Source organism: Temnothorax americanus, unplaced genomic scaffold (genome assembly GCF_048541705.1).
Source record: "Temnothorax americanus isolate GAGA-0224 unplaced genomic scaffold, ASM4854170v1 Scaffold122, whole genome shotgun sequence".
NCBI lineage: Eukaryota > Metazoa > Arthropoda > Insecta > Hymenoptera > Formicidae > Temnothorax > Temnothorax americanus.
The window spans coordinates 141,969-165,732 of record NW_027509256.1 but is presented as its reverse complement, the minus strand read 5'-3'; the positions used below and the strand labels follow the sequence as shown (position 1 = coordinate 165,732).

The following is a 23,764-nucleotide window of genomic DNA, read 5'->3' as shown; positions in this document are numbered from 1 at the left end:
TCTCTAGTGAATCCGTTATGCCTTTGCGTCACCGTCCATTTCTCTCCTTTAGAGTCTTTTCTGAGAAGCGCGGTACAAGTATTACGCGTTGCCGGTGTACTTCCCGTCATACTTCTTGTGCGCGTGTCATTTTGGTAATGTTACGATAAATAATAATAACAACGTCGCGTTTACCTGATACTTCACTTGTTCATATGTCACGCACTACACTTGCGTTTCCGTTGTTTATCATACATAGCGCGAAAATTGCGCGGGCGTCGATTGTTAACATTTTTTGTAATTTCCCAAAAAAGTACGCCACGTCACAACTTGGTACGATGCTTTAATATTATTCTCTCGTTTTCTAAGCATCGTTTAAAGATACGAGAATGCAACTGGTAAAAAATTTTCTATATAAAAACATGTATTACAATTACATATAAAAATTATGAAATATGTTCGTATATATTATGTTTTCTTTTTCTTGTATTATCTCTATTTATATATACAAGAAAAATAAATAAAAAAAATATAATAGTATGATTAAAATAAAAATTTTGCATTGTTTTTCTTAAAAAGTAAAATTTGAGAAAATAAGAAAAAAATTGTCCATATATAATCATTATATAAATATAGTAATAATATGCAAAATTATTATACATTATGTATAATTTAATCACGAGTGTATTTTTTGTAAGAAAAGCAATGCAAAAGTTTTTTTCTAATTATTTGTTCTATATATACGAACAGAAATTATATAAGAGAAAGAAAACATATATGGAGACAATATGGACATATTTTAAATATAATTATAAATATTTTTTATATTATTTTATATGAAAAATTTTTTACCGGACATTTACAACGCGCATTTACAATTGACATTCGACAAGTGTTCGCCAAGTTACATCTTGATATTAGCTAACAGAAAATGCGATAGGATGATTACCTGATAAAATTGAGATCGTTTCGCCCGCGTTTGAGTTGTTCGCTGTTAATAGCTTTGATGTTAGACCGGCCAAACCTGATGACGATGTCCGGTGACTTCCATCGGGGATGCCTGCTGACCTTTGAATCGGTTTCTCTCTCGAAGACAGAATTATCGACACTGTTGAAGGCAGACTGACTGCGTCCAAACCTGATGAAGGAGGAACCCATAGTGCTGCGTTTCTCTTTAGACTCGGTATCCTCTTTACGCTCGTTGATGCCGTGTCTTTTTATCACGTATTCGAATTCATTTGGTGATTCCTTGAAAATCCTCAAGGTACCGTCGTCCTTCAACGGCGTTAGCACCGAGGATGATACGAGCATCCAATTACAGAGAAATGCCATTGTATTGAAAGCCCAGAATGCAATCTGCAATCAAATGTTGTATCGATAAAATTGTTTTTATATCGCGTGCATAATCGTTCTTAATTTACATATTTTAAAAAACTCGCCCATTACTTTTTTTATATACAGGGTGATTCAGAAATACTTGTACAAACTTTGGGAGTAAGTTCTCCACAAATAAACAAGAAAAAAATGTCATATACACATATGTCCGGAAATGCTTAGTTTACGAGTTATAATCAAAAAATTACATTTTAGGCCTGCATGTTCGCCTGACCTACATCTATTTGATTTTTATCTGTGGAGACACTTAAAAGCCCTAGTTTATGCAACTAAAGTTATAAATAAAGAGACGCTTCACCAATGCATCGTAGATGCCTGCAAAATCATTTGTAACTTACATAAGATCTTTAACAGGGTGCGACAGTCTAATATGATCCGACATGTCCATGCGTGCATTGAAGTAGGTGGATGATATTTTGAGCATTTGTTATGAACTATAAATAGACAAACAATTGATTTGAAGATGTATTATTATTCTTAAGTTTTTATCGAAAGTAATATTTACTTATTACTTATTATAAACCAGGCATTTCCTTATTGTAAACCGGAGATATGTGTATATGACATTCTTTTCTTGTTTATTTGTGGAAAACTCACCCCCAAAGTTTATACAAGTATTTCTGAATCATCCTGTATTATATTGATATTCCATAATCATATATTTAATAAAATTTGCAAGTTTTTACTTTTACTAACAGATTATTTAATTTGGTTATCTTTTGGTTCTCTGAGGCTTAGTTTGTAAAAAACATTTTTTTAATTTTTTGAAAATTGTAGATAGGTTTCGCTATTTTTTGTAAAAAAAAGAACATAGATTAAAATAAAATTTTAATGACAAATATATATTCTTTGATTAATTTGATAAATATATAGCTTTTTACGCGCGCGCACACATATACACATTTATTTAAACGGAAGTATAGACAATACCGATAATAAAATAAGTAATTTTAGGCAAATGCAAGTAACATTTATAATCGAGTGTGTTATATTAGAAAAATCGATTGTATTTTATACGAACGTCATAAACTTATAACAATATGTTAATTAAATTAGCAAAATTTTGACGTAACAAATTAACTTCTATTTTTGAGAAAATTTAAGAAAACTTCCAGAAACAATCTACACTGAAACTGTGCTACACAGTGCATCACAATATCACAATATTCTACTATACAAAAAAAATAATTAAACAAGATAGTAAAAATAAAATATATTATATATCTTAAGCATGTACCGCGTAGTACCTCCAAATTCGAGGTACACATTTCTAAATGGAAATGGCATTTCGAGTTATATGCTACTAGGAGATACTTTTCCCGGTACAGTAGCACGAGGTATGGAATACACGAGGTACTGATAAGGAGGAGATACCGATTGGAGGTACCGCACTTATAAATTCAAGGTACAATTTTTTAGGAGGTACAGTTTTAGGAGGTACAGTTTTTTAGAGGGCTTCCCGTATGTACCCCGTACATACGTACCTCGTACGACATATGTATCTCGTACAAATGTACCTCCTACATAACGTATCTCGTATATATGTAGACGCCGCATATTGAACAAAAGACATTCGCGAAGCCACTCGACGCGGACGTGCACGGACGTGCCAGATCGTTCGCGAGAGACGGTGCGACGGTGCGACGGTGGTCGTATAGTTTTCAGTTATACAGCGTGATCGGGCCGCCTATCGCGTATCTCCACAAGTGTCGCCGATGTTCCGTGTTTTCGCATCCGCGTGATTCGAGGTCTCCGTGCTTTTGAGACGGGAGGAAAAGAAGAACGTAGGGGAGAGTCGGATACCTGTTTTACGGGCAGCACGACCGTCGTTCTTCCCGAAATCGAGAGTACTCGAAGTAAAAGAAAGGGATAATTAAAGTGATTACTCTACTTACAATACATTATAACTAATGTTTTGCTACTTTATTTCATATTCATTTATTGTTATTTTTATATTATTTATTTTAGAGTTTTGTAGTTTATTTTTTATTCAAAGACTTTATGTTGAAATAATATTTTTATTTTCCAGTTTAGCACAGAATTAGAAATAAGTAGTAAAAATGAGATTTCCAAGGTAGAAGATGCAGTGGACACATGCATTAACAAATATTTCCAAACGGAACGTAATAGGGAAAAAACGGTGAAAGATTTGAAAAACGACAATAAAGGATCTCGCTGTATTTATAATTTTATCTGTTCTGTAAGTAAATATGTTAAATTTGAACTTTTACATGGGCGAATAAAATGACCTTTCTAAAATATATATTTATCTTACTTTTTCATATATGTATTAAAAAAAACATTTTTACTTATGCCATTTAGAAATCGTGCATGTTACAAAATTGTTTTATTGTTTATGTGAAAATATAGAAACTATTATTCATTATATGATCTACATGCGTATGTGAAATGTAATTGTGCTTTTTTGTAATGAGCTATTATTATTTTTTCTTTTTCAGACTGATAAGGAGTTGTCTCAGAAGACACCAGGACCAAAAACAATTTTTTGCCCAAAGAAGGAAATTAAAAAAATTGTTTGTTCTTCTGATGAGGAAGTTATACTTGAGAAAGATTGTTCGATGACAAAAGCAAGCCTGCTGTGTCTTGTTGTATCTTGTTATATCAAAAACTTGACTTACCCTGCAGCATTTTCTCCGATCCTTGTCATTTTGCAAAAAAATAGTATTTCCACAAGATAAGTTCGGAACAAATCTCATGTCGCAAAAAGTGAAAGATACATTAAAAATGATGAATTTGCATTAAGTCTGTAATATGCTCCTCACTTTTTGCGACACGAGATACCGTTATTGTTTATTTTCGACGATCCAAATTTTTTTTTAATATTTTTCTACATTTTGTATAATTAATATTAATACGTTTGATGGTATTATTAGTTTTAAGATATTATTAGTATCTTTTTATCTTTTATTTTCTCTTGCGATTATGATATGGTTTCTTGTTGGTACATTTAAAATTTCTGAGTATTTTCGGTATTTGTTTGCAGAATAGCTAGCAATTATTTTTTTAAATCAGTTTCTTTTTTGAACCGTCAACACATGCTTTTCAAACGTGGAAGTAGCATCTCTGACTTTAATATTAATTTTCTGCTAATGTGCAAAAGCGATAAATGTGGGACTGCAGCAACAAATTAACAATTAATTAAAACTTACGTTTCTAAATTATCATTACGTTATCTAAGTTCTCGAAATGTAGCTGTTATGAAATTACTATTAGTTATTTAGTTCTCCATTTTGTTTAAATATTTTATCGTATATGAATAGTAGATATTGCAAATTGTATATACTTGTAAGTTGTTCATTATTTAAAGATATATAATACATTGAGTATCTTATTAAATAGCGTCAATTTGGTCTTTTGTTTTATATATGGACGAAAATTATTAATATCTATTGTATATAGAAAAATTTTGTCAGAGCTTTGTTTTTTCTAATGTCAGTTATTTACATCTTTTCTTGTTCAAGTATTTCCAAGAATTAGTTAAGTTTTTTGTTGTCATTGCATTATTTTGTTTACATATTAAATGTTATTTGTATGTCTAAATATATTCCCAATGTATTTTTTTATGTTTATTTGAAAATTTTGAATAATTTTGCATTTTATAATCAATTATATTATGTTTTAAAAACATAATATAGTTGATTATAAAATACCAAAATATTTAGAAATTTTAACTAAACATAAAAAAATACACTGGGAATATATTTAGACATTCAGATTGCATTTAATATGTAAACAAAACACTATGACAACAAAAAATTTAGCTAATTCTTGAAAATACCTGAACAAGAAAAAATGTATCTCCAATCATCCAGTACCGCATAACGTACTTCCTAACTTCGAGGTACCATCTTCCCTTCTATTTTTGAGGATACTTATGTCCCTCGTAATTATGTAGGGACTTTATTTCAACATGTACCTCCAATTTTTGGCGACACATGCTTACCGCGTATATAATGTACTTCCTGACTTCGAGGTACCATCTTTCCTTTTATTTTTGATGGTACTTACGTCCCTCGTAATTACGTAGGGACTTTTTTTCAACATGTACCTCCAATTTTTGGCGACACATAAGAAACATTATATATAAAAAACAAAGCTTCCTCTATGAGGAAGAAACATAAGTAGAAACTACATTAATATCCATAATCCCAAGTATAAAGCAGATTATAAATTTACAGAGTTGCTAGGTAACTTAACTAGTAATGTGTAATTGATTTGTCGAAATCGACTAGAATTACGAAGTGCAACAGGAGCGACGTGTCGTCCAACGCACGCATGCGTCACACAATAAATTATATCGATGCCTTATTATCTATATTAATATTCTGTTTTTAACAATACCACGGCGTACTGAGCAAGATTAATGCGGTGCCTTATATTACTTTAATTAACCCTGTACGCGACTGCTCTTCATAATCACGTTATCGCCCACAAACTTTTTACGTGTATTGTTAAAAACCTGCAGATTTACCACGTCTTAAGAGCAACGAGTATTAATATGTAAACGTAGATGGGCGGATTCTCTGCTTAATTAACTGACTTTTATTGTTACTTCACGCAGATTGCATTGTATCAATATTAATACTCAGGTTCTTGTATACGCTGATCACATCGCGTTACGTTATATTGGACGCGTGGCGTTATTGCCTTAACTATTAATCGCAGATTCTTTAATTACCTTGAGGTGATATTTCTAATAACAATTATTGTGTTTTCTTGTCTTTATGTTTCTGTTTTCTTAAAAAATTTTACTAAAAACTTTACTGAAAATAATATTTAATGCACGTAAGAGAGACGGAGAGAGAGAGAGAGAGAGAGAGAGAGAGAGAGAGAGAGAGAGAGAGAGAGAGAGAGAGAGAGAGAGAGAGAGAGAGAGAGAGAGAGAGAGAGAGAGAGAGAGGAGAGGAGAAAGTTTTAAATTTTGAGATTTTTTTCCTATAAATATTATATTAAAATTATGCATATTTACATTAATTTAAAATAAATTTTAATAATTTTATGATTTTCAACTTTGGTTATTGTTAGATGTTAAAGATTGTGAAAAATCGTAATAAGCGATAATCTTCAATCATTTTAATCTAGAAAAAATCGAATTTTTTAAAGAATCTGCCGTTATATGTTTTATTAAAATATTAATGTATCCCAAAAATTTGCATTTTTGTTGCCTAAAACATTATTAAATTATTATTATTCTTTGAAATACAAAACAAATACGTTTTGAAAGGAAATTGAATTAAGTTAATATCATAAAAAAAATTTCGTGTATCAATCCTTATCACGCCACTTACTCAATTTTATCCCTCGAGAATGGACTTTGATGAAGATGTCCTTCTACCTTGCCGTTTTTAAAACAAAATGGAATGTAACAGCCGACATTGTTATCAAATTTATTTTGTAAATTAGTAAATTAATACTGTTAAATTCTGCTAAAGTTAGTGTCATGAAAATGTTCAGAAAAAAATAAGAAGACACGACGGTAAATCCGACCGAGAGGATTAAGTCGGTAAATTTATGGAAACTGAAAAGGAACATACGAGATTCGCTACGTCACTTCAACGGTGAGAAAATATGAGTTCACGCAATAGCCACACGTTTAAATAAAAATGGAAATTAGCTGAAATAATAGGAAAGTATATCTCGCTATAAAAGTAATATTACGCAAACGCAAAAAATCACGTAGAGAGACAACAAAGGATTTACCATGAAGACTGATGATAAACTCGGTGACACGGGAAATCCACCACCTTTTTTGTAGAATATTTCTGCGCGTTAACAACCGTTTTCATTTTCAGTGAAATTTTCGAAAATGCAAAAGTACTCATATTACGTCGCTATAATACTTGTTTTATCAAATAAAATCGAAATACAAAATAACTTTAGATTATTTTAGAAACAATTATTCCGAAGTAGAAATTTAGAAATTATTTTAGAAACAATTATTCCGAATAATCAATTTAAATTATTTCAATTGCGCTAATTTTTTCTAGAAGAAAGTTTTTCAATTTCTTTTATAGAATTATTGAATTGCTAACGTCATTTAAAACAAAATTTAAAAAAAAAACTTAAACTTTTCAGCCGATTTAATAGTTCGGGAAAAGATATTTTCTGACACGTACATATATTTATACAAAAATCATTTATTGTTTAGTAACGGAAATAAAATAAAATTTTGAAATTTCAAAATCTCTCTCTGCTTTCTTCTTATGTTCCTAACATACGAAATATTTTCTACGTTTAAATTAAATTATACAAAATATCATTTATCAACATTTGTAAATTATTAATTAAGAAAATAATTATAATCCACGTAAAATATATTAACATTAAATTAAATATTTACAACTTGATACATGATATACGGTTAGTAAGACAATATCTTTCTTTTCATTTCGATCGATATTGCCAAGTACTAAAATGAGCGAAGATTGTTCGATCGCTTGCTAACGCTTCTTGTTTATCATTAATCAGCACTCGATTGAAGCGACAGATTGGACAGATCGTTGCTAATCCGCACAAGATCATCATGAGAGTTTAATTTACGTAACAATCACCGCACATCTCGGAAAACACACTCACTCCACAATAACGACAACGATAAAGCACTCACCATTTTGTCGACTGCTTTTCAACTTCTTGATGCGCAGGCGACCGGGAGACGAAATCGCGGAGATAAGTAGTGTCCAAGTAGAAAGAACGTAATGCGGCGAATAGCAGTCGGCGTGGTTTGCGGCGTGGTTTGGTGGTGGTTGGTGGTGGAATGAGTGTCCGGGGTTGGCGATGACACCTTTTATATAGAGGCACCCTCGGTGCGCATATTTCCCTCCTCCCCTCCCCACCTCATTCTTGTCTTCTCTTACCGTGCCGCGAGGAGATGGTCTCACCTGAGTTATGATTGGTCGGAGCGCACAACACGATACCTCTACATTATTTTGATTCAATTACACCATCACCACCGGCTACCGACCTACGTAATCTCCTTTATTATTTATGACTCTCAGCAAATAATAATCATAGGGGCGGATGCGAGAAGAAGATCCTCCTTCGCTGTCGTCATCGGCAACAATGTCGACGCTGATCTCCCCGACTCTTCTTCTTTTTCCGTCTATCTATCTCGGCTGTCTATCCATCGCACAGAAACAACAACGGCGCTGAGATAACCAACCCTTTGCTCGCGATACCAGCCCTCTACGTCATGTATGTCGCTGTTTGATCAACCTGTTTCGCAAAAATCAAATAAAACGCAACAGGTACGGTTTGTCAATGAAGAGCGTGACCAAACGCGTATATTACGATAAATATTTATTATACCAATCTCAAAATGCATACATGTATAGTGCTATTTTATATTAAAAATTTGTCCAGTCATTACCGCTGTTGATAATTGCCTAGCATCTCCGAAGCATACTTTGTATTTCACGAAGCTTGAGCTTTAGGTTTGTCTAAACACTTTCGAATAGATTCGCATCGGGCGACTATGACGGTTAATCCAATAGATCGATGTCGTTTTCTTCTTTTCACTGCGCAAAGCCTACTCCGATGTTTCGGATCGTTATCTTTGAAGATCCAGATTTTAATTTTTTTGCTTAAGGAGGTTCGATGGCTACAACAAAATGCAGAGAATTTCATGAAATTTTAATATGTTGTTTTGGAATGCAAAATAGAATTATGTGAATTTTTTAGGAATTTTTCACCGTCCCGTTTTGAAAAAAATCTACTCCAAAAACTTAAAAAGTACAATTTTTGGATTATATTTTTTTTAAAACGGGACCGTAAAAAATTCCCAAAAAATTTACATAATTCTATTTTGCATTCTAAAACGACATATTAAAATTTCATGAAACTGGCTGCATTTTTAACATAGGTTTTTATGGGAAATGATATGCATATACCTTCAAAATGAAATAAGTGCAAGAAAAAATGCTAATGATAAAGAAAGAAAAATATGCACATGTAACTTAATAATTTACAAATAAATGAGCGAAAGAAAGGGGAAGGTTACCGCACATTTCGTAAAAAAAATTAATTATTAAAGCATAATTTTTGCTTGATTTTTTGTCTGCTAGACTGCCACGGTCGTGAACGACGTGAACAGCAGCACGCATTATACGCACGCGGCGACCAATCAGAGCAATTCCCTTCATCCCCACTACTTCAAACGCTAGTGTGCTGTTTCCAGAACCCCCGCGTCCCACTACTCCCTCCGATGAAGCCATCGAACCTCCTTAAACATATTTTTTGCAGATGATAATAAACCCTTTTCGTGTAAATTGTGAGCATTTTTTTGGCATTTAAATTGTCTGTAAATAAATATAATGTGCCAACACCATGCTTTGAGAAGTCCCAAACGTGTACCTTTAGTGTTTAACGGTTCGATAGAGAAATCTTAGTGAGAATAGACCAGGCTCGGATAGCGAGATGTATTCAAAAGAAAGCTTCGATGAAAATTATATTGTTCCAATCACGATCGATATTTTTTTTGTTTAACCGAGTCTCTTTTCTACATGTTTTTCAGACAATAGAAAATACTCCGTCATTTAAGATTATGAGCACGCAAACGGCTTCGAATAATTTCTTTAATCTCTCTTTTTTCTCTTTTTTTTTATTTAATTTGGCTTGTCTTTTACGTAATGTTAAAGGATTCTTAGTAAAAATTGCCATAATGTTTATGCTCTCTTTTTGTTGTTTTTTTACATCGTTCCGATAAATCATCGATCTTTTTTGTCTTCACTTACTTATTTACATACAAACGCCTTCGACTTCTTCATATACTTGGCACTGGCTGTTGCGACATTTTTAATCTTTTCGGATGTGTACAAGAAATCACGGCTTCGAAACGCTTTGCGTACGCAGCATTCACGACAAATATGACGTTCTCGCGCTAAAGTTTGGCAAAAACTAACTTTTTGTATAATGTGTCGTAGAGAAGGACTCCCCTCTCGAACTACCTAGTATTTCGAGAATTTTTGTGTAATGTTTGTGAATAAACGTTATGTCGATCACGCTCTTGTTTGACGCACTTTAAAGCGCTCTTTTTTCCAATGATCCAACTATTTTTGCATGATTTCTTCTCATGAGGATGCGATAGCGGTAGAAGAATGACGAAAAGAATACGTCTGTGTCGTCGATTACGAATACACGACGGGGAAACTTTGCGGTAGGAATAAAGTCACGGCGAAATTTGATTTACGTCAACTTAATTTTTTGAGTAACGATTTATACACCGGGGAAGTTGGAATAGTTCTCGGAAGCACGTAAAATGCATTACGCGCGAAGTTGTTTCCGCTAAACTAATTTGACAGATTCTGAGTTTGGAGTGAGAAATACGTCAGAGTTTTTAACTTTTAACGTACTCACGCATATGTAGAAGATAATCATACTTTGCAATGAACTCCGTGAAATCATCTTTTTTTTGTATTTTCATATACGACTGTCCAATACGCGAAGGTGAACCAAAAAACAATGCTTGTAAAAGTTATGTATTCAACACATTACACACGCACGTGCACACACACACACACACACACACACACACACACACACACACACACACACACACACACACACACACACACGCGCGCGCGCACGCACACGCACACGCACACGCACACGCACACGCGCACGCACACGCACACGCACACGCACACGCACACGCGCACGCACACACAGCAGCAGCAGCATGCAGTAGCATTGTGCGCGCGATGGTTGCAATAATTGCATATCATTCTTCCGGCAAATTAATATTAGTTTTGATTAACGTTGTATTGGTTTGGTACTAATATTAGTTTTATTTATAAATTTTTCTACAAATAATTTAAAATCTTTTTTAACCGTTTATCTTGTTTAGGCTCATTGTGTTGCTTTATTTTATTTCATTTATTTATTAGAACCTCTGTACCATGTATTGCTTTTTTCTGCTTGCTTTATAATAATCATACAAAACTTACTTTTTTTTTAAATAAGTTTTGTATCATCCCTTTTTTACATATATTACATGCTTTTTTTAAATATGGATTTATATATTTTAGATGATTATGTATGCTGGATATGAAACGAAGCTCTTTATTTTTATTTTTCATCAGTTTTTTTTTATTCACAACGTCTTATTATATATCAGTTTATATAATAAAGATATTTGTTGAGTAAGGGCAGAAACACAATACAAAGGAATAGGTTTTCAACCTATTGGAAGCCGTGTATCAATGCATTCTGTTTCTATTCCCTGTTCCTATTGACTGTACCTTTGTATTGTGTTCCGGCCTTAACTAAATATATATTAAATCGTAGTTGTATGATATTTAATAACTGTGATTGTATAGACTATAAGTTGGTACAAGTAAACCGATGCAAATTAAAAAGGGAGAGCTTTACTGTGTCCAAAATATATGTTTAATGCGTGTCGAATATTGATTTTAATATTAAGAAATATTAGATACATTTATATCCTAAAGTCTTACTTTTTATCTTATTTTGAACGTATGTAATTGCATGAAAGCGATTTTCAACAATTTGTGGACCTACTGGAAAAATTTAACTTGAATACATAAATAAATGTTGAATATTTTATTTGAGAGAAAACTTTGATGATCATCTATTAGAAAAGCGGTGGTCGTCCTACTGTTACTTGTAGATCTCAAGGTATAATCTCTCGACTTGAATGATTGATCGATATATTATATTACAATTTTTTTTAAAGCCAATTTTCTCTTTTTTTGGGGGGCAAAAATATATATATAAAATATATAATATTTTATACATTTATATATATTATATTTATGTTATAATTAATATATTTATATTATAATTAATATATAAATATATATATATATATATATATATATATAATAATATAATATTTCAATATTTGGACATTTTAATAGAGATATTAAGACTTACTTTTTCTCGTTGACTGCTTCATGCTAATTCAGTATTAATGTGTAACTGAAAATGCAGAGAACTAGACATTATTATGCAAAGCCAAAATCTGCGATCTTAGAGAAAATAAATCGACAAAAGGGATGACAGTTCAGATTAATTGTAAGTAGTGAAATGTTACCAAATAACTCGCAAAGATGATAAATGTCAAGTGGTCGAGCTCCGTGCAGCGGCGATGTTACGTCGACGAGCTAATCCAACTCGTGGTGTCTTCCAACAAATCAAATGTCAACTGAAAATTTTTCCATTTCTTAATTTAAAATTTTAGACTTTGAGATGGATTATCTTAATACACACTCACACACACACACACACACACACACACACACACACACACACACACACACACACACACACACACACACACGCACGCACGCACGCACGCACGCACGCACGCACGCACGCACGCACGCACGCACGCACGCACGCACGCACGCACACGCACACGCACACGCACACGCACACGCACACGCACACGCACACGCACACGCACACGCACACGCACACGCACACGCACACGCACACGCACACGCACACGCACACGCACACGCACACGCACACGCACACGCACACGCACACGCACACGCACACGCACACGCACACGCACACGCACACGCACACGCACACGCACACGCACACGCACACGCACAGAAGACACCTAGAGCAAAAGTAAAGACAGTTTTGTTACATGATATAAACGGAACGAATCGATCGAGTCCCCAGAAACACATCGGTTCAGCCGTTATAGCTAAACGATAAATCTTTCCTGCGATTAACTATTAGTTGGGCGGCATAAGTATAGCGCCCGTATCTTGTTTCGCGCGTATACATACTGTGTCTTTTATAATTGCAATGTATGTAAAACAAAATGTAACTAAATCTTTTATTTTTTATTTATATTGAAGTGTTTTATTTATACAGAAAGGACTCAGACAGCTTATGAAATCCATAAGCTGTCTGAGTCCTTTCTGTTTGTCAGATTCTAACTATTATTTCTATTTCGATTATATTACAGATTATGATCAGCGAAAATTTTACTTGGATTTTCTCGTAGAAAGTTACACTGCATTTTGACCATACAATTTGAATGTATTCCTACCAATGGCTTGTCAGAAAACGTGAAATTATTTTATTTTATCTGTTTATTTTACCGCATCGCTGGAGGTGACTCAAACCAAAGCCGAAATGTCCTATATATATATAGTTATGTATTCTACTAATAAGATACATAATTAAAGATTGTTATAATATGTTAATTTACGCACTATTGACCGCATTGTACATATACACTCGAATCGAAGCTCACTTTTTTTGCTTGTTATTTATTTAAAATAAAATGATTATCTCTATATGTATATAAACAAAGTGTGAATTGTAATAATAACATACAGAGTATACTGTAAAATAAAAAAAATATATATTTATTTCAAAATATTCAGGATTTTTAAAAATACTTTTTTATTTCGTACATTTGAAATGATTTAAAAATTTTCTCGTCATATATTTGAATTGATTCAATGTGTTTGGAGTCTATTGAATTTTTATTCTACGATTAAAGTAATAGCTTACATGGACGGAGCGTTATACATACATGCCGTTCTGTTCTCGAGTCATATTACTGTCGTAAACAAGCTATAATTTGTTTTTTAGTTAAAAGATATTAAACATGTAAAATTATAAGAAGATGACAATGCACGCAATATAAGATACTGCATGGCGCAAAGAATATAGCGAATAGCTGGCTATTAGGTAAAATTTTTGCTTAAATAAAAATTTGTTAAAGCCAAAAGTGCAGAGCACACAAATGGCTTCTATCAAAATACTTTTATACAAAATATTAATATTTATTTTGCAAATAGGATAAGATGCATAGTTTGCGTTATAAAATACTGAGCTTCAAAAAAAAGCAACGAATAATAGAAATACATACAATTTTCAGCCAGCAAATTTCAGATAAAGTTTATTGTAATGTAATTTTAATTTTATAAGCTTAATTATAGAAACACATAATGTTAAAAATTAGAGAAAGTTCTACAAGATAAATAATAACTTTCCTTAATATTTCCGCTAAGAAAAAATTAATTTGAAATTGATTGCATCTGATCTTTTTGAAAAACATTCTTATAGAAAAATAGCTCTCTTATATTATACATAAAACATAATTGCAAAATAAAATTATACTTTTAATATAAAAATTACCTTTTTATAATAATTCCAAGTGAAACTAATTAATTTTTAATTAAAATTTTGGTTGTTTTGAGCATTAGGTTTTGAATTATAATCTGTTATAAAAAAAAACGTTTCATATAAATTCATGTTTTCTCTTGTAAAGTAAAGTATATGAGATTGAGATACAAGTTATGCATATATGTATTAGTTATCATTTAGGTGAAAGAGCTTGCCTACGCAAAAAGAGATTGGTGCCGTCGTGCACCATTGCATAAGCTCGTATTCAAGTTTAATATTAGCGTAAAGATCGTCTCTCTATTGCCGACATTGCCCAGACTGTTGCATAAACGCACGTAATTCATACTTGTTACTGCAGGATGTAACGGGAGTACTTACATATGCTACCAATTTGCATCAGTAGAAGTTTCTTTGATAGCACTTATTTCAATAATATTTGCGATACTATTTTTGTAGAACGTCTCTTATTGCTCTATTTTCCCACTCAAATTGTTTTTCCTAAAGAAACTGTTCTTTTTAGCGATATCCTACTTTCAATCATCTTCTCATAATATTTAGTTTTTATAAAACAAAATACGTATACATACACATGTAACGATTTTATACCTTCTTAAATCCTAATTTGCGAGATATGCTCATATTATTTTTATAATCATTAAATAACTTCAAGAACTGAAAATTATTTCGCAGTGTGGGTTATTTTTATATATTTTGGCTATAAAAAGATATTAAATTTTATATTATCCTTAATTTAATACTTAATGTTATGTAAATAAATACATATAAAGAAATGTATATTTTCTATTTCTGTTTATTCCTTACAAGTAAACTTCTATATTTAAAATTGTTAGTCAATAGCGATTTTAACCACATTTTCCGCTTAAAATATGTGATTTTAATTTATCTTTTAATCCAACATTGTATACAGATTTTTATACAAACAAACAAAAGAAAATAAATAATTTTGTGCGGGAATTAAAGATTCGATTCAAAGTTCTTTAAATGTTCTCTCCTGTGTTCGTCCGCGGTTTTGGCGTTTCAAGCAAACAGTAATTTACATAATACTCAATTCAATTGCGCGGTATAGGAAAAAATGATATGGAACATTTATTGTGATAAAGAATAATAAGTAGTAGCGGTTGTAATATCAAGATACATTAATGTAAGTACTTTGATTTTCTACCAAAGTTAAATTAGTTTTTTCGTTACGGAAATGTTGTAATGTGCCTTAATTGCTCTGATATCCAAAATACCAAAATTGTTTCTCATTTATTTGTAAGTTTCTCGAGAAAACTAAGCGCTAATTAAATATCTTATAATAGTACAAACCATAATAAATAATTTACTGTGTTATTTCTCAATTTTGTTTATATCAACAATGTTTCGAAAATATTCTTTATTTATTGTGTCTTTTATTATTATTTAATCCGACTTCTGTTTCCGGTTGGTTAAGTGTGAGTTGGCGATTTTTGCGAGCGAAAAGCGAAGTGCGAGTGTGAAAGATAGAGCGAGTGAAAGAGTGTGGCGAGTGAGAAGTGAGCACGGTGAGGGAAAGGGAAGGTGTGAGAGTGGAGGCAACGCGGAGGATAGGGGAGGAGAGTCCGTGGAGGCGGAGGAGAATTGGGAAGGTTGAGGTTAGAGAGACAAGCGTAGAAGGGGAAGGATAGAGAGCGCGAGAGTGAAAGGCTAGGGAATTCTGGGGATTTCGGGATAACGCGAAAAAGTAGTACGGCCGTAGAGTAGAGGATAGATGGCGCAGTTTGCGGATAGGTTTGGGAAAGAGAGACGCGGAAGTACGGGGAATCTAGATGAGCTTGCCAAGAGGAAAGGGAGTATAGACGAGTTGTTTAAGAGGAAGAGGGATAAAATGGAGAAGGAAGATGGTGCGGGGGGGGAAGAGGACAAAGACTTCTCGAAGAGAAGTAACAAGACGGTGAAAACGCCACCAGGGGGGGCAGGGGGGGAGGATATGGATGTGAAGGGGTTGTTGAAAGGAATAAGGGAAAAAATGAGGGAGGGGTTAAGAGGAGTGAGAGAGGAGATAAGAGAGGTGGCGAAGGGGCAAAAAGAGGTAATGATGGAAGAAGTAAAGAAGATAAAAAGCGAACTGAAAGAGAGAGAGAAGATATGGAGAAGGGAGAGAGGAGAGCTTCAGAAAAGAGTAGAGGACATGGAACGAAAGCTGGAGGGGATGCAGATGGAGGTAAAGGGAAGAGGTCTTGGGGGAGGAAGAGGTAGAGAGGAAAGCGGAGGAGGGTTGAGGGAGGAGGGGAGGGGAGAGGCTGATTGGAAGGAGAGGGTGGAAAGGCTGGAAAAGAGGTACGAAGTAAAGGAGAGGGGAGAAAGGAGAAGAAACATTCTGATAAAAGGAGTGAAGGAAGATGCGGGAGGAATAAAGGGGGAGTGGCGGAGGTAATGAAAAAGATAGGCGTGAAGGTGAAGATAGAGGAGATTAGAAAAATAGAGGCGGGGAGAAGAAAGAAGGGGGGTATGGCAGTGGTGAAAATGGAAAGTGAAGAAGAGAAGGAGAAAATAATGAGAAATAAATGGAAACTGAGAGACGAAAATACGTGGATAGACGAAGACTTGACATGGGAGGAAAGAAGGATAAAATGGAAGATAAACCAAGTGGCATGGAAGGCAAGAGGAGAGGGTAAAAGGGTACGGATAGGGATGGGAAGGGTATGGATAGAGGGGGAATGGTGGGTGTGGGATGAGGTAAGAGGTGTGCTTAGGAATGGCAGAGAGAGGTGCTGGGAGGAAGGGGAAGGGAAAGGAAAAGAAAGTGAAAGAGAGGAATAGCAAAGGCAGGGGGAGTAGAGGAGGGAAAGGGAACGGGTAAGGGGGAAGAAAGAGGAGCAGAAATTGAGAAGGATAAGAGAGAGGAACTGGGTGGAAGAGTAGGAGAGGAAGAGGGAGAGGAGGGAGAGAGGAGAGGGAGAGGGGAGGGAAGTAGTATTTATAAGGTGGCCTTTTGGAATGTGGCGGGGCTAACAAATAAAGATAAAGAGTTTTGGAAAAGGCTGAAGGATTGAGACGTAATGGTGTTATGCGAAACGTGGGTGGACGGTAAGGGGTAGGAAAGGATAAAAGAAAAGATGCCAAAAGGCTACGTATGGGAAGTGCAGAGAGCAGGGAGGAAAAGCCGGAAGGGAATGGCGATAGGAGGAATGATAGTAGGGGTGAGGGTAGGGATTAAGATGGATAGAGAGAAGACGAAAAAAGATAAGGAAGGGATAGTATCGATAAAAGTGAAACTTGGAAAAGAGTGGTGGAGGGTAATGGGAGTATATATAAATAAGGATATGGACGGGAAGTTGGAAGACCTGAAAGAATGGGTGGTGGAGATTGAGAGGGGAGTGAGAGTGTTGATAGGGGGGGATTTTAACGCAAGGACCGGAAAGGAAGGAGGGTTCGTGGAAGAGGGAGAAGAAGAGAGGGGGGAAGGAGCGAGAAGATCGAAGGATGGCAAGGTAAATGGGGAGGGAAAAAAGCTGAGTAGATTCTTGGGGCAACGGGGGTAGGCAATTTTTAACGGAGGAATAAGAGGAGATGAGGAAGGAGAATGGACGTATACAGGGGGAAGAGGGGAGTCGGTGATTGATTACGTGTTAGGGGACAGGAGGACAAGGGAAAGGGTAGAACGGGTGGTGGTAGAAGAGAAGGTCGATTCAGACCATCAGCCAGTGACGACGTGGGTGGAAGGGTGGGAGGAAGGTATGGATAAGGGGAAGGGGGGAAGGAGCGGAAGTGGGAGAGGGGACTGGTCAGAAGAGGGCAGAGAAAAATTTAGAGAGTTAATGGGGGACAAGCAAGCCCGGGGAGGGGGAGTGGAGGAGGAGTGGCAGGGGTTGAAGGGGAGAATAAGGGAGGCATTAAGGTAAGTGAATGGGAGGGGCAAAAAAAGCGGAGGAAGGGGCTGGTGGAATGAGGAATGTAGGGAGGGAAAAAAAGAGTTGGCAACATGTTAAGGAAAAACAGCGATACAAGAAGCTATGTGAAGGGAAGAAAAGAAGAGAAGTGGAGAAATGGGAAGCGGAAGTAAAGGAGGTCAGGACGGAGGGGCAGGTATGGAAGGTAGTAAACAAGGAGAGAAAGAGGAGAAGGAGGGTCAATGAGGGAATTAGTATGCAAAAATGGGTTGGGTACTTTAAAGAGCTGTTGGGAGGAGTGAATGGGAAAGTGGTGATGGGAACAAGAAGAGGGGAGAGGAGGGAGGAAGAGGAGGAGGAAGAGGAGATAAGGAGAAAAAAGGTGTGGGAGGTAGTGAGGAAGCTTAGAGAGAGAAAAGCGATGGGAAGTGATAAAATTCCAAATGAGGTTTGGAAGTTTGGAGGGAAGGTAGTGAAAGAATGGCTATGGGAAGTGTGCAATAGAGTGTGGAAAAGAGAGGGTTGGCCGGAAGATTGGAGGGAGAAAATTATAGTGCCTATAGGAAAAAAAGGGGGAGGGGGAGAGAGTGGGGGACTACAGAGGGGTGACATTAGCACAAACGGCATACAAAGTGTATGCTGCCGTGTTGGCGGAAAGGTTGAGGAAGGAGGTTGAAAATAAGGGCTTGCTGCCACCGAGTCAGACAGGGTTTAGAAGAGGGGTTGGGACCACAGACAACATTTACGTACTGAATTACCTGATAAACAGGCAAATAAATGGGAAAAAAGAGAAGATGGTGGTGATGTTCGTGGACTTAAAAGCAGCTTTTGACTTGGTGGACAGGAGGATTCTAGTGGAAGCCATGAAAAAAAAGGAGTAAGGGAGGGCTTGGTGGAGAGGTGTAAAAAACTGCTGGGGGAGACGATATGCAGAGTAAGGGTGGGAGAGAAGATGGGAGAGAGATTTTGGACAGGAAAGGGAGTCAGACAAGGGTGTCCGTTAAGTCCAATTCTGTTCACCTTGCTGCTGGCGGACATTGACGATGAACTGAAAAGAGGGGGCTGGGGTGGAATAAAGCTGGTAAGGAGAAAGATATATACACTGGCTTATGCAGATGATATAGCAATGTTGGCGGAGAATGAGGAAGATATGAAAGGAATGATGGGAAAACTGGAGGGGTATTTGGACAGAAAGGGATTGGTATTGAACAGTGAAAAAACGAAGGTAATGAGATGCAGAAAAGGGGGAGAAAGATGGAAAAAGGTGAGTTGGAGGTGGAAGGGTAAGATAATTGAGGAGGTGAGAAAATTCTCCCAAGCAGCATTTTTCGGTTAACTTTCCGACTAAGGACTACTTTTCTACTAATCACAACGTTGTAAGCGGTTCAAAAAAGTTATAAAATGTAACTTATAATTACTAACGTTTTTTTGACGTTGTCTAAACGTTAAAATTACGACGTGCTTTTTTTATCACTTTCCCAACGTCAAATTCGAAACAGTTTAAGTCCTATTACCCGACGTTAAAATATTTAACGTTCGCCTGACGTTATACTCTGCACTATACTTTTCGAGCGACTTCAATACGTAATTCCCAACGTAAACCAACGTTTTGTTATCAAACGTTGTAAAACGCTAACGTTGTGAAACGTCGCCTGTGGTCATTTCTGACTGACGTTAAGAAATCGCGAGAAATGGTAACAAATTCTGCCTAAAAAAATGTAGAGCAGATTACTGCTGCGTCAAACGGGCATCGTCGACGGCAATTCGCGGCGTCGTGCGTGAGCTACGAGGACTATGCGACGAATGTTGACGATCCACGGCCGAACCGGTCCATCTCATCTCACGCGGTTATCGTCGCGTCGTCGGGAAACAACGCGCGCGCGCCGCGCGGTTTACAGCTCGAGAGCGCGTTCGCTCGGCTGTACGGCTGCCATAACCATGCTCTAGATCACCATATAGATGGTATTGCATAGGTCGGATTTGGTTAAGATATACGACTCATTCGCAAATCTAGTATAGAATTTTCAACTAATTAATACTTTATCGACATGTTAAGTCAGTTTGGCGACCTTGTTAAGACTTTTAGTCAATATAGGTACAATTTTGCCTACAGTGGTATACTACTTAGTTTGGAAAAGTCTGAAAAAGTTAATTATTTTATACAAAAAGACAAATTTTAGTAGAATTTATCGCACCTTTTACTACGTAAAGTTTGATATAGTGTGGAACGCTGACTTCGCCATTTTCATTCCTCAAAGAGGAAGGCAAATAATCCGCCATTTTCCAGTATATTTAGATTTAAATTTTTTAACGCACTTTATTAACAATTTAAAGCATTTATATAATATCTGTTGTTAAAGTTTTGACAACATATTTATCTTAAAAGTAATTTTGATAAAAAAAAAATTAAAATCTACACTTTAAAAATTTTAGTTATTTATTAGAATATTTAGTAAATTGGAATATTTTAGAAAGGATTCGTTTAATTTTGACCTATCATTTCCACATTTATCAATAAAGTGGGTTTTGTTATACAATTTCAGTGCTGGGTTCGTGTATTTATGGCAAAATTACAATAGTATCAAAGACTGCGCAAACTATATTTTTCCTATAAAGCCATTTTATTTGTGCCAAATTGATAAGCACGTATTATGATACATTTATTACACCAATGCCGTCATATGGTTTGAATGGAAGCACGAAAACTACACCTAAAATGTACGTTGTGAAAAAATAACCTCAGGTCTAGCAGAGTGTACAAAATCAAAGTTTACATACCAACGTTAAAACTGGTGGAAAAAATGTAACCTCAATTTAACTTATATAAGTCGGATTCCAACGTTGGTACAACCTAAATTTGATTCCCCAAATTAGTGCAAAAGAGGGTTGAAACGACGTAGCAAAAACGTTGGATATCAACGTTAAGTGTGTTTATCTTAACGTCGGGCGGACGTCAAAATGCTGCTTGGGCTGCTACTTGGGATATGTAGTAAAATATAATGGGAGGCAGGATGAACATGTAAAAAAGAGGACGAGGAGAGGGGCGGCGTTGCTGGGACAAGTATGGGGGATCGGAAAGAGGAGGTTTGGGGGGAATTGGGGTAGGAGAATATAGTTGTTTGATAAGTTGATATGGACGGTGATAAGTTACGGAGTGGAAATATGGGGGTGGAGGGAAAGAGGGGAAATAGAGAGATTGCAGGAAAGATATTTAAGGTGGGTGTTAGGAGTGGAAAGATGTATACCGGAATATATGATTAGGGAGGAGTTACAAAGGGAGAAACTAAGAGGAAGGGCGGTTATGAGAGCATGGGGGTATGAAAAAAAATTGGAGGAGAGAAAGGGAGGGGAGCTGGCAAGGGAGTGCTGGGAGGATGTAAAGAGGAGGGCAAAAAGAGGGGTGAGCAGGGGGGATGGGAGGAAGATAGAAAAAAAGCGGCGGAGAGCAAGGGCTGGAGGATAGAAGAGGTGGAGGAGCTGAGGGAGGAGGGGACGTGGAGGGGGGAAGACGTGCTTGAGAGAAAAAGAAGAATGCAAAGAGAAGAGAGGTGGAAGGAGATAGGGGAGGCAAAATTTAACAAGTGGTATGGCATGATAAAAAAGAGAGGGGATACCGGAGTACTTAAAAAAAAACTGGAAAAAAAATAGGTGGCAGAGGGTGGCTAGATACAGCTGGGGGGTGGTATGAGGGGGGTGAAACATTGGATGGTGGAGGAGAGAAGAGTGTGCAGGGTGTGTGGAGGGGGGGGAGGAGACGTGGGAACATGTGTGGGAAGATTGTGCAGATTGGGGGGGAGGGAGATCATGGCAGGAAGCGGTGGGGGAGGTATTGGGGGAAGAAGGGGAGGGGGAGAGATGGCTGAGGAAATTAGAGAAAGTAAAGGAGGGAGGAGATGATGGAGGGGAGTGGAAGGTAGGGGAGAGGAAGAGTGAATGAGAGAAAGAGGATGAGTGAGGAGTTTGTAAACGGAAACGGAAGTCCACAAAGATAGGGAACTTGCGAACGTGTGTGTGTGTGTAAAGATAGGCAGGGCAATTAGTATGTAAGGTTAAATGTAAGATAGGCTAAGGTAAGTTAAGAGATTGTATGTAAAGGGTTGGGAACGTCCCTCCAAAACGCTTTGCAACCCTGAGGGGAGTCAATAAATATATCTATCTATCTATCTATCTATTATTATTTAATCCACTTTCACCATTACATACATAAATATTAAATATAGATAACAATTTTATTACTTTATGAATTTTAAGTGTTTGATAGATTTTGGAACAATTTAAAGAAAGATTTCCAAGATATATTTTTTAAAACTTCGAAAACTTTCCAATTACGAATAATATTGAAAATAATTCAAAACATTGTACATGATTAAATTATTTGAAAACCTTTGAATTAAGAATCCGAACGCGCCCATCATTATTTATTTTCTTTTTATTTGCAATTACTGTCTTATACAATATAATTCATAATATATCATGAGCTTCTTTCCCTCTTTTTTTCTTTACACCAAAGAAAGTAAATAACACGTGTTATATTTTTAAACAATTAAAAAAATTAAATTTAACTTTATTCAAATTTTAATTTCACAGTTTATTGCAAAAATGTGTATGATTAAAAATTGTAAAAAATGTAACAAATGACAACATTTTATAATATTACTACTAAAGAAAAAATTATTTTATATTTGACTGAAAAGATTTTGTGATTAAAAGTACTATCTGATAAGAGTTTTGCGATAACTTTTGTTTTGGAAAAAACAGTTCGAAAAATCGTTGAAATAAATTTAAGAAGTAAGAATAGAAATTATTGCAGAATTATCAATACAATCAAAAAAATTTGAGCTAAATAATATAGAAGTATCTACGACGGTGTAAAGAGGTCAAAGTCATTGCGTTTCATTGATCAGCGGTAGACGACGAAATATCTATTCAACAGGTTGTTAACTACTTAAAATCTATGGTAGCCCCTTCTTGCCACTCTTGTCTGTGACGATACCGACGTATCGTGATTCTCACGTAGTCAGTGTCAACTCGACGACGGTTCGCACTTCAACTCGCAATGCAGCTTTCTTGCAATGTCTACACAGCGATCACGCTTATTTTATTCAGTAACATAGTGTATGCGAGCAGCTCAGAAAGTAAGTGACAGCGAGTATTGCGCGAGGCGCTCCTGAATTCTATCTAAAGTCCTTGTTGTGTATTACGTGCCATAGAACATTTTCACAAAGCGTGGCCAAACAGTTTAGAAAGTATAAAGTTATAGATTCTGTATTCCTACTAATTTAATTAATACACACTGTATTCGTTGCTTGTAATATATTTCCTTGGAAAATAAGCCATCATAGTTATACCCGTAATCTTTCAGTTTAAAGTAAATATTG

At 35.6% G+C, this 23,764-nt stretch overlaps 2 protein-coding genes and 1 long non-coding RNA gene across 4 annotated transcripts in view; 2 read left to right on the top strand and 1 right to left on the bottom strand.

Annotated features, from left to right (window-relative positions):
• Positions 1-23,764, bottom strand: part of LOC143893593 (FMRFamide-related peptides) — a 110,480-nt gene that overhangs the window by 13,075 nt on the left and 73,641 nt on the right. Inside the window, exon 2 of the mRNA XM_077399128.1 lies at positions 929-1,335. Within this exon, the coding sequence (XP_077255254.1) occupies positions 929-1,335 (407 nt within the window). The remainder of the gene's footprint in view (positions 1-928; positions 1,336-23,764) is intronic.
• Positions 1,998-4,796, top strand: LOC143893581 (uncharacterized). The gene is made up of 3 exons (XR_013255857.1): positions 1,998-3,252; positions 3,404-3,574; positions 3,834-4,796. It is a non-coding gene; the product is annotated as an uncharacterized LOC143893581 (long non-coding RNA).
• LOC143893590 (acetylcholine receptor subunit alpha-like 1) overlaps positions 23,362-23,764 on the top strand; it is a 54,676-nt gene continuing 54,273 nt past the window's right edge. The window contains exon 1 of one of the 2 annotated variants that reach the window (XM_077399124.1): positions 23,362-23,521. In XM_077399124.1, the coding sequence (XP_077255250.1) occupies positions 23,443-23,521 (79 nt within the window). In that variant the 5' untranslated portion in view covers positions 23,362-23,442. The remainder of the gene's footprint in view (positions 23,522-23,764) is intronic. The other variant, XM_077399125.1, reaches the window with a different exon arrangement.